This window comes from Syngnathus floridae, chromosome 2, assembly GCF_059516105.1.
Source record: "Syngnathus floridae isolate MCC-2025c chromosome 2, RoL_Sflo_1.0, whole genome shotgun sequence".
In the NCBI taxonomy this organism is placed as follows: Eukaryota; Metazoa; Chordata; class Actinopteri; order Syngnathiformes; family Syngnathidae; genus Syngnathus; species Syngnathus floridae.
The window spans coordinates 23,705,175-23,717,598 of record NC_142414.1 but is presented as its reverse complement, the minus strand read 5'-3'; the positions used below and the strand labels follow the sequence as shown (position 1 = coordinate 23,717,598).

General features: G+C 39.2%; 1 protein-coding gene across 2 annotated transcripts; it reads right to left on the bottom strand.

Annotated features, from left to right (window-relative positions):
• Positions 1-284: 284 nt before the first annotated feature.
• Positions 285-11,963, bottom strand: LOC148402685 (solute carrier family 41 member 1-like). Of its 2 annotated transcripts, XM_088369334.1 has the most exons (12): positions 11,791-11,963; positions 11,540-11,668; positions 10,723-11,069; positions 5,849-5,956; positions 5,328-5,399; positions 4,911-5,055; positions 4,619-4,765; positions 4,116-4,260; positions 3,920-3,999; positions 3,560-3,694; positions 2,924-3,072; positions 285-2,309 (listed from the first exon to the last, which is right to left on the bottom strand). In XM_088369334.1, the coding sequence occupies exons 3-12, from the start codon at positions 11,032-11,034 to the stop codon at positions 2,145-2,147; spliced, it is 1,458 nt and encodes a 485-aa protein (XP_088225460.1). In that variant the 5' UTR covers positions 11,035-11,069; positions 11,540-11,668; positions 11,791-11,963; the 3' UTR covers positions 285-2,144. The 2 variants fall into 2 exon arrangements, with proteins under 2 accessions (XP_088225460.1, XP_088225459.1); XM_088369333.1 differs by lacking the exon at positions 11,540-11,668.
• Positions 11,964-12,424: the final 461 nt, after the last annotated feature.

Below are 12,424 nucleotides of genomic sequence, written 5' to 3'. Positions count from 1 at the left end.
AAATAATTGGGCCCGCTTAATAAAAAGACCACCATTAGACAAGTGATCAACATTTCCAGATAATTACACAGTACAAAGACACAACTCCCAGTAAAGGACAACATTTGCATTTTGCAGTTATTGTGAATATATGCTACAAAAGTGGCAAGCTTTAAAGGAATAAGAGTGAACAAGTGGAAAGGAATATGCAACCTGTTAAGTAAAGAAGATACTATACTGTCTCATGTTAATACATCACAGTGATGGCAAAAAGGGTCAAATATGGCATTTTTGACAAGACACTGTTGCAAAATGATTTAATCACACAGTTTGTTTTATTTAAATAAAAACACAAAAGCCCACAAGTACGAACTTGCCAAACACATCACATTTTGATAACATATCTATTTTTTGAGTGCACACGAGACAGTTGTGCAATATGAGGTGACAATGTACAGTACCATACGATATGTAATAAAAGGTCCTTTATGCCATGTATGATACATGTTGGCATCTTCAGACAGTTACACTCACAGTAGTAGAAACATTTATAGTCTGCACAGAAAAAACAAAAGAAATGAGGGTATTTTCTCAAATAGTTTTCTAAAATTTTGAAACTGTAGAATACCATGTTTGTAAGAGGAGGGCCCTATATTAATCTTTATTTATCATATTAAGGTATTTTCAATGTTTTTCTACAAATACTATATATCTATATATCTATATCTATATCTATATATAGATAGATAGATATAGATAGATAGATAGATAGATAGATAGATAGATAGATAGATAGATAGATAGATAGATAGATAGATAGATAGATAGATAGATACTGATTCATATAGTGGTGGACACACCACAGAAGCAAGGCAAGTTGTCTATTTGAATAGAGGCCACTTTGAGGAAATAAGGTATTTGACTCACACGGTTGTAGATGATATCCAAAAGTACAAGTATGCAGTCAGGTGTTTTGGGGGATTTTTTTCTGCACTGCCTGTATTTCTTGGCTTCAGCATGACAGAAATTTTGAAATGTTTCATGGAGTTGATTCTTTTTCAGCAGATTTTGTTTGATTCTGTGCTAAAATGCATTTGTTTCATGAAAGAGGCTGTAGTATTCATCAGGAGCTGCGCTAACTGGTTGAATAAGCACCTGTAATGTGTTAATATTGTAGCTGTGTGTGCGTTTTAACCCTTTTAAAATACATTTCTGAGCGGTTCATTAGAATCTAGCCAAACCACTTTTGTATATAGAAAAAAATGGCAATGCAACATTGATCAATGTAAGAATGTTTGCGTATAATTCCACCTGAATGTTAAACACTTTAAGAAGAATTTCTGGTACAAACCCTGAGGAAAAATAAGACTTTTTACTTTCTTTTTTTTTAGTAAGCATCTAAAATCAAGAGACCTGTGAGTGATGTGAGTGTGCTGTACATATTTATCTTTCATCTTTTTTTGCAAAGATTTAACATCACATTAACTGGTTCTTACTTGCTCAATTTGATCTTGCTGCTGTTAAAATAAATGAATGCAGCTTCAAGTTTGCTGACGGGATGGCTAATGTAATTTAGAAGCCAAAAACAGGCTAACACCTTGATGAAGTTTGACAAATGATTGTCTGGACTCTCCACTGCTCCATTTAACATGGTGCCAAGAGGGGAGTAACAGTGCCCTCTAGTGAACACACCATGCAACAAACATTAAAAACAGGACTGACAATAAAATCCTCCCTTTTAAAATATTTGCAAAACTATTTAACATTAAAAATGATTTAAGCTGGCTGACTTTGAGCAGTGTAATCCAAACAAATATTCATATGTACCAGGAGTCAAAGCATGAAACTCTGCAGAACTGTAGAGCAGAAACTGCCCTTCTAATATCACCAACACATTTCTTGTGATACCAAAGGCAGAGTGGAGGAAGAATGGTTGAGAACGTAAGCAAAAGCATGTCGCACTCCACTCAGAAAAATAGGAAGACCCATTTCTGTGATTCATACGTAGATGTGCAGTAAATAAATATTATTTACAGCACAAACACTGATGGAAATGCTCCACAGATGACATTTACTGAAAATGTCACCAGTGTAGCATTTGTTTGGGCCTGAGACTTATTCCTTTCTGTATTGTCCATATGTGTGTATGGAAAGCTCATTCAGAGCTACTGACTGTGAACTAATGACACATGGTAGCACAGGGCCAGAAAGCCAGTGCCCAAAAGGTCTCCCAGGGCTGTCAGGTACGGGATGGAGAAATTGTCAGGGTCCAGTGAACGTCGCCACATCATACGGACAATCAGGTCGGCCGCATAAAGTAAAATGGCCACCTGGAGCAAGGAGAATACTGAGCTCAGCAAGCAATAAAAAACAACAACATATAAATATGGACTCAAAACACCAGGGCAACGATAACAAAAATGGGAGTGAATTTGACACTGCAATTCTTTAGCTTCCTTGATAGTATCGGAGCTGTGACAGAAGCAAGACGGTGTTCTATGTACGTATTGGGGTATCTGTAATAATGGGGATTTGAATCCTCCACCTTGTTGAGTGGCACAATTTAACAAGGAGCCTATTGCATACTTAAAATATGAAATTATACATCTATTTTAAATAACAAAAGTAATCAGTCATATTTTGCTTTTGCCAAACTCGTTTGCTATCTGAAGACCAAATTAATCATTATGAATGAATTGAAAAGTATGTTGTGATCATGGTGATGTATATGATATCAACAGACGTTGGAAGAAAGATATCAATCGAAGATCAAGAATGACTAACAACCATTCACGTTAATGGACAATTTAGAGTTTTCAATGAGCTTAAGGAGCAGAAAGGCCGAGATGAGATTCAAACACAGCGATCAATTCTAGTTCTCTGTTATAGAGTCACAGTATATTTCCACAGTGTGTCCCGTAAATATGATGCTGTGCGAGTATACCTGTAGAAAAGCAGCACACAGGTAGCAAGCAGCAAAGGCTAAAGTTATTGCAACCTCATCTCCCTGCAACAGAGAGACAGCGTAGAGAAAGACCAGTTGTCCGGGCATGACCAGCATCAGCAGCACTCGTGCTGACTTGGAGTTCAAACCTGCAGGATTTGAAATAGGAAACACAAGCACATGACGTGGGGTGGTTGTGTAAGCATTCACGTCTATGCTACTGTAAGTCTAAAGTACGGTAAATGGTAATGGTAACCATTTTGTATTTATTTCCGCTTGAATTTATTTGGGTGTGAACTAAGCTTAGACTGAGACACTAGTGATCTTGTACACCCTGTTATTTTTAAGTATTAAGGTCCTCTATTGAGTATTAATCTCCTGCTCAAACACATTCTATTGGGCTATACACACTGACTGACATATTTCATAGCTTGTCCCCTGAGCACAATTCCTTACTCTAGATGAAATTGGTAAACAAGAGAGTGGTGACAGTGAATCAAAAAGCCATAGTCAGGAAAAATAAAACACAGAGCTGTAAAGGCACTAAAATACCACAAAAGAGTCAGGAAATATTATCTTTACAAAGAACAGTCAACTGCTACTATTGTTATAAAAATAATATATTGATGGTGTTACCTGAAGAAAAGAAAGTCGTGTAGGGATTGGGCCAATACTGCCTCATCTTGTATGGCAGCACTCCTGGAATGCTCCAGAGGTGGAGGTAGGTCGACAGTCTGCTGGCCTGGATGGCTACTAAATTGCCACCAACTCCTAATCCAGTCAAGATTGACAGACAATGAGTACAGTACACCACAATCAAACAGAAGGTGAAGCTTTTGCCAAAACTGAATCCATGTACATCAAAAGATCAGTGTATGTTATTACTATGACTTAATTATTAGATGCAGTTTTTTTTCTCGTTTCGTTAATTTTATAATCGTGGTTTGTACGACGCCATCCAAAAATGCCCTATATTAGTATATGTTTTAATCTTACCATTGATAACTGGTGTAAAAACAGCCATCCCCTCAAAACTGGGATTACTGACCGTCCTGTCCAGTATCACACCTCCAAGGCTGGAAATACACAGAATGTTGGGACAGAAAAAAAGAAAAATCATTTCTACATAAACAACTCTTGTTAATAAAATTGTAGAATGAATGACCAATGACAGCAGCGTGTGTTTATATACCTGCTAATACACATGGCAACTAAAACAGGCTGCCACCCTGAATAGAGAACTTCCCTACTCTGAGGGTTCTGTCGAGCCACCACAACCCAGAGGGGGATTAGAGCCAAGAAGATCAGACACACCAAGGGAGAGATGTACCATATTTCTGTGGACCAAAGACAAAATACTGTACCTGAAAACTACTAATGCTATACACAAAATTTACAATAAATAACCAAATACAGTGTTGATAGTGATCATACGTACATATAATTCCCAACACTTCTCATGATATTCAACACCACCTCAATTGACTTTTATCGACAGTTAAATCATAGACTTTCCGTGTCTTTTTTTAGCTACACATCAATTTCAACATCCTCACAAGGTTGTTGCACCTCTCACAAAGCCAAAAAAGGCATCACGCAAAAAGAAAAAAAACCCAGCATTCTTTGTAAACTGAAGGAAACGTTTATGCACCCCCCCAGCACAGGCCTGCTGTATGCCAACTGTATTCCCCTCACCTATATGTTCATAAAGGGTGCTGCTGACACCAGCGAGCAGGGATAGGGTGATCAAATCTCCCAAACTGGCAGCTATAGGGGTGGCAACATTATCCGGGTTAATTCCGACCTTTCGGGAGCCGATGATCACTCCAATCATCAACAAGCCTGTGAGGGAGAAGAAATGAGACAGAAACACGACTAAGGATTAAAGAATAATTCAGACTCCTTTTTGGTGAGAAACGTGAATATGCTTTGTCCGAACCTTACAAGGCTTCAGGTTGTTACCGTTACCAAGACGTGGGCTACTGACCTAAAGAGAGAGCAGCCACAAATGCGGTGACGATGCTGCTAGCACACAGAACAGCTGCCTGGTTCAATTCAATCCCCCCTCTAGAAATTGCTCCTAAACACACAGCCGCAACAGCCGCGAGGAAGCCCACTACAGTCGCTTGAACCTGTGGAGTGTGCAAATTCACATGATCACTTATAAGGACATTTATGGCTAAAGGGATGGGCACTCTCATGCAAATGGCTGCTAGACAAGAGAGGTGGCGGCGGTCGCCAAATGTGGGGACACCACCGATGAGATGGTCTTCTCGGTCTTGGGCGCCTTATTTTCCAAGTTCAGAGTAACATGCTTAACAATTAATGGCTGAACATTTATTATTTAGCACTATTTGATTTTGAACAAAGACTCAAACTCAGAGTTGGCCATACCTTACCTTACCTGTATTAGTGCAAGATTGCAGCACAGCATGGTCCACTGCTTATTCGGGTCATCCATTTGTCCTGTGTTGGCCTAAGGACATGAATGATATTCAGCCATACTGGACAGAAATTCATAATTGCATCACTATGAACACTTTAAGAGTAAAAGCAGTCAAAAAGGCTGTTTTGATGAAGGCCTTCGTGACATATGACTTCGTGATATTTCAATTAATATGAAGCTCAAGTTGGTACAAAACCAAGCAAACTACAGACCTTAACGACACAAAATGACCATGTGGAGTGATCAATATTTATTTATTTTACAGATATCCAATTCAATTCAGAGAGCTCAATCGGTTAAAATTAAAATTGTTTGGGCTTGACAGATCAGATGCCTGTGCTCCAACAAAAATTGATCGTCTATCCATCAGCTCGATTTTAAATTGCTCTGGGGAACAAACCCTAGTTTAATCGAGGTTCTTAAGATGCAGTTGCATTCGGAAACATGGCTTCTGCGGTCATATTTTTATCTTCTCTCACCGCGGTGGAGAGGCGAGCAGCCAGGGTCATCTCCAGATTTCCTTTGAGTCCAACCAGTGCAGGTACAAGGATAAAAACCTCCGTGATTACCTTGAACACATCCCAGTGCTGAAACACACAAGAACATGAACATTGGTTAGTGTATGTACAATAATGTAGGTGTCCTTTTTTCAAAAACAGAAACTTATTGAAAAAAATATGTTCCTCTTTATAGATGTACATCATGAACCATCTGCCGCGCTGATGCGCTAAATAAGTGCATCACATATTCTCGACTAACCTACTGGCCTACATTCCCTCATCCAAAGTCTTTGGTCACTCTGTGACAGCACAGGTTCACCAGGTGCACAGGATGTACAGTTTGTTTGCCTCTGTTTTCTCGATGACAAGTCTACTTGGCAGGTTCATGGGGTTCTTGGGGGGGGGGGGGGGGGGTCCAGGGGGGGGTAGGTCTTTAAATAGAAGCGCATAGAATGGAGCACCACAGCTGCCAAGAGAGGTGATACAAGGGAAAAGGCAGGGAGGAAAGAGGCACGGAAAGATGCACAGTCAAATGAAAAAGGGAATGTTCTGTCGTTAGTAGACATACATGATTTACAAAAAAAGGTCTGCTATTTTCTTGGAAGCTGATTTCAAGACACCTAGTCAAAAAAAAAGGTGCCTTGGTCAAATCTTGGTGAATCAATACAATGCCTGCACAGATATTACGAATGGATGGATGAACAAAAAGATAACTACTTAATTAGTTTCCATGCGATAACGAATTTTCCTCAAGACAAAGTTTCCTTGAGCAACTATGGGGAGATTTGATGAATCCGATTAAACACATATCTTCGATTCGATTGTGATGGATGGTGTACAATAGCCTCAGGACTCTGAGCAGGATGAATGCCTTGCTCAAATGCACCCACAATTCTCATCAAGGGGAATGGGATCCATGAGCTCTTTCTTGTCCCTCATCTCCAACAGATCTTCAAACCATGGCCTTTTTTTGCAGTCCTTGCATAGCCACCACAATATCTATCTAGTTTCAAGTCTTCACTGTCTTCAATCTCATATGCTTCAGTTGTTATAGATTTCAAACATGCACTGTCGATCATGCAAACTGACACGTTAAAACCCTGAAAGTTTTTGATGTAATAAAGCAATGCAAAGCACTCAATCATCATGCTGCTGGCATTCTTCCATCATTTCATTGAAATTGCTGCCAAATGCACAATCTGGACCACATCCAGGCAAAACTGAATTTTACTTTAAAGCTTCTGACTCTGCTTTTTAGAAATCTGGCATTGTAGAAATTAAATCTCTGGTAGTATTTTAGGCATCTGGAATAGCTTCTCATTTTCCATGGGAAATAACCCATTTTGTAGGTTTTTATTCCCTCAATCCAACATTTACTTTATCAGGAGATATTTGCATACTTGTATCAGGTCCATGACAACACCAGCGAAGACCAGTCCGAGTCCTGACACTAGGAATGGTACCAAGACCTGCAGCGCGATGAGCCAAGAGCGCTCAGGTAGAAAACCATATTCCGAGTGTGTCAGCTTCCATGTCACACTCCGTAACTTTTTCCCTTGGTAGCAAAGCTCCAGCTCGAGATGAGTCACCGCCATGTTGTGTGAAGGGGTTATCCAAGTTCAATGTAGTCGTGCCATCCCAGGAAATGTTGAGTTGTGAATTGAGGCAGTGGAGGCAAAAAAGAAATTTGGCTCCAAAATGAGAACTGATCAGTGTCAAAGACCTTGTGGTCCATCCATAATTGAATAGTAAGTTATGGAAGTCCAAAAATAGCAGCAGCATCAATTTAGAAAAAAAAAGTCAATTGAAGCTCTTCAAATGAATGGGCTGGGCATTTGATTGACAAGTGCAAGTAATAACATTAAACAAGCCTAACCTAAAAGCATGAAATACAGTTAACCAATTAACATTGCTACATTTAAGATTGAGGTAAATTTCATTCCCAGTAACTGCTTTGTTTTCCCCGCTACGTTTAAGTGGAGAGCGAGATGTTTATGTTTGGAGGTTTTAGAAATGAATAAGAAACAAACCAGAGAGCATAAGTCATATAACCTTCAGCATTATAGTAAGACTTAAGGAAAAATAAATAATTGAGTACATTTTCAATGTCTACAGTAAAAATACAGTATAATTTGTGATGGTACCTTTATGGGATGAGTAAAACATTAGAATAATTATGCTTCATTCAAAAGTGATGAACACGTTGTTTTAGAATAATCTGTGGTATTAAAAACCTGCTACATCTAAGTGACAGGTGAAGTTTACATTCATTTAATTTACATTCATTTCATACACACATTTAGTTTACATTACTATGACCAATAGATTTAAGTGATGACTAAAATATTGTAAGTCTGTGGTTTTATTACATTTTTAAGGCAAGTTGAAATTAACTTTTTCTTTTTCACCTGCCATACAACGATGCGTGGAATTTGTGAGCTAATGGTGAGTCAGCAGTAATGAAGTGATTCATTTATCAGCACCACTTGATTTAACACAATAACTCTACCATCGGTCACAATCGTTCATCTTGTTGCCCTACATGTACTATACAACTCTTGCCATATCCAAACAAATAGCTTAAATTTACTATTCTTTCAGGAAGAAAAGTTATTCAAATAAAAAATTAAACTGCACTGATTACAACGTCTTTGTTGTATTCAGTTCTCATTTTGATCCAATCAGAAGTATGCGTGATCTCCTGAGCAGAACCACAGCCACATTACTGACAAAAATGATATTGGGACAGTTTAGTGAAAGATTGAACGCAATCTGTCTGAGGAGTCTGGAGCGAGCAGTATCTCTGGCTGTCCATCCAGCGTCTCTCCATCAGTGAAAGGAAAAAATAAAACAGGTCCGCGCTGTCAATAGGCGATCCAAAAGATCCTGTAATAAGATGCAGCGACTGGTTGTCTGACTGGCTCTAGTGTTCCTCGTCTGTTGTAGTGTTGATCTGCTCTGCTCTGCTCTGCTCTCCTCCACTCTGATGTGACGTAGAACATAAAGAGGTGGGGCTGTTCCTCCTGCACGTCATCCTCACCCAGTAAGGAAATGACAAGCTTACCGGTACACACGCTAACACTCTTGCTTTTTCTCAACACTGGTCTTCCTCACCGTGTGACCGTAGGTTTCTACTAAACTGCATTCTAACATGTTTTTTTTTATAGGCAACCTTCCATATATCCTGCCCACCGTTTCCTTTATCCATTCCCTTCTTTTTCAATTTGATAGAGACTAAAAAAATGTTCAGGCTCTCCCAAAACGAGTTGCCAGAGATGACCTGTAGTTCTAACTTGCATGCTCTGTATGGTTCAGTTATAATGCCAATTTGCGCCTGGAAATATGAAGCTCCTGGGGTTGGTTGTTGGATGACTAATTGATAACCGGTAACAAATAATAACATAATAACAACAACACAATCATGACAATGACAAGCATACATTTCAGAAGCATTGCTATACGAGCCATCTCTGAGATCAGTCACTATTTTCTTTTTTGTTTGTTTGTGAATAGGTTGTTTGTGACTTTTCATACCTTTTATATTTAAAAAAAAAAAAAAAAAAAAAAAAAAAAGGGACATAGAAATCCAGGTACACCAGTTACATCTGGAGTAATTTTGACACTCAGCCAAATCATTATCAGTCGCAGACGGGATGACGATGACCAACTGACACTGCGAAAGGTGTGAGCCAATGCGGATAAAATGTGTTGAACAGTGAATGGGAAGTAGGCGTGAGACATCTATCAGCTTCTCACAAAGCATCCAGCAACACGTCTGCTAGTAGGTGGTAAACAGAACCCCTGAGAGGAGACCAGGGGTAAGTTGCACCACTCACACATCCAAAGGTACACAAAAATATTCATTCTGTCCTGCTAACTCTGATTCAGGTTGGTCAAAAAGGGGCTTACACGGAGCGACAGAACGTGCTCATCTGAGTTCATAACCTTATGAAACCCTAGTTTGAAACCCTAACTCTAATATGAACCCTAGTTTGAAACCCTAACCCTAGCTTTAAACCTACTTTGAAACCGTAACCCGAGCTTTAAACCCTACTTTGAAACCCTAACCCTAGCTTTAAACCCTACTTTGAAACCCTAACCCTAGTATGAAACCCTACTTTGAAGCCCTAACCCTAGCTTTAAACCCTACTTTGAAACCCTAACTCTAGTATGAAACCCTAACCCTAGATTTAAACCAGGGGTAGTTGTACTATGTTCATCTTGTTTTCAATTGTCAATTATTTTATTGGTTCTTTTCTCACAAACAAATTATTTAGGTTTCATTACCTGACATATTTCGGCTATCACTTCCGCCTTCATCAGAGTGTCACATCAGAGTGTCATCCATCAGCTGATAAAGACGCGTCACAACCACACCGGTGACACACTGATGAAGGTGAAAGTGATAGCCGAAACACGTCAGGTAATGAACCCTAAATAATTTGTGATAAAAGAACCAGTGAAATAATTAAACCAGGGGTGTCAAAGTCATTTTTTTCGCGGGCCGCATTGTAGTCATAGCTTCTTTCGGAGGGCCATTATGACTGTCAACCCAAGTAAATGTATGAGCACCTCAAATTATAAACAGTAAAAGCTACAAAACAAACTGACAAATGACTCATTTTCAAATCAGACGAGTAAAAACTGGTCAAATATTAAAAAAAAAAAAAAAAGATATTATTAAAAGTGAAGATAATTTGCAATTCTAGTAATGACACGAATTTGATGCACGATTTGTCTTCGCGGGCCACATAAAATGATGTGGCAGGCCGTATTTAGCCCCCGGGCCTTGAGTTTGACACCTGTGTGATAGATGATTATCATCAGGTCTAAAATATTTTGAATGAACTCACCTGTACATTATCCAGTACCATTCCGGCCATCACCATTCCCATTCCCGCCAGCAGGTATGGAAAAAGAACCTGTAGGCATATGGCTCGAGATGACTCCTCTTCAACTTTGGCTACAGCTACTTTGGGCCTTGCTTCTGATGACTTTTTAGGAAGTGGCTGAATAATAGCTGGTAAGGTGAGTTCATGTTGCCCATTCAAGGTACCAGCCAGACCTGCATTTGGACCTGCACCAGGGCTCTTCCCTTTGGAGCGGGATTTTTTGTTCTTTTTCCTCTGGCGGGTTTGTTGTGATGTCTTGTCATCGCCAGGCATGATGTCTGTACTGGTAGAACTGGCACTGGTTTAATCTAGGAACATACAAATTATGTGATTAGGGGTTATAGATGTGTGTTTAAAATTTGTTGTGCACTGTAAAACTCATGATGCTTCAAAAATGCAATCTCATGTTTACACTGTGTTGAGACAATAAATAACAATGTACTGATGGAAAAATAAAGAATTTTTCATTGCATCAAGATGACAACATGCTCTGAATGACAGGAATTAACGACACAGTACGTCACGTGTATCACTTTGAAATAAGTCCTCTTTTATTTGTTTGGGAGTTTGCAGGACTCTGCACAAGTAACACATTTTTTCACAATATTTTAATTTTAAATTGACAAAACTGTTGCAAGCGTTCACCCTATCTGCCCCCTGTGTTGGACTTTGCATGTTCTCCCTATTTGCATGGGGTTTCATGGAGTCTTTGCTGTATTGTATTCAAGTCCAACCTAGTCATCATATTATTGTCCATCCATCCACTTTATTAATGTACCTCTTATCAATCCCGGTGTTACGGCTGACTGGGCGAGAGGCGGGCAGACGTGAGACCATCTATGTGTCAATCGATGGCCAGCGACATAGCCAACCATTCACACACTTAAACACTTATGGGCATTAAAGTCTGTATTTAAAAAAGAAACATGTTTTGGTGAAGGTGGAATTCGGAGAGATCATGCAAACTCCGACAATATCCCCCAGTAATACGCTCCCGTTACTAAAATATTAAGAAATATGAATACACACATTAAACGACCAAGATGTCCCGAAAATCTCCGAGAAAACACTCATTTATCCGAGTCCATCAAATTGGGAAACACTCATTTATCCGAGTCCATCAAATTGGGAATTAAAAGAAGAAGAAACACAGATGAGTTTGGAGAAATCTGTCGACTGTACACCGGAAGTAACAACGCGCACAGCCCATAATAATGCTCCTATGGAAACCGCTGGAAAAGGAGGCGCTCTCTGATTGGCTGTGAACACAAGTAAAAGTGTTATGAACTGAAAGCCTGCCCCCGTGTGGACATTGTATTTTTTTCTCACTCATGTACTTTTCCATGTTACGCACATTCATCACACTCAATAAAACACCTTTATGAAACTCAAATGTTCAACAAAACAAAATTAAAAAGGAATTTATAAAGAAAATATTTTCTTGGCAGTAATGTTTTCAATGTCATTAAAAGGCCACGTATTGGCTGGAAGTTATTGTATTTTGCACAGTACAGTAAAACAAAATGAAGTGTTAAAAACCATGCCTGCCTCTGTTTAACATAGAACAATAGTCTCCATTCTTAGTGAGCATACTTATTAAGTCATTGTGGCTAGAAAAGAACCTCTTCTGCACCCCTCCCAGAATGCATTTTACATAATACAC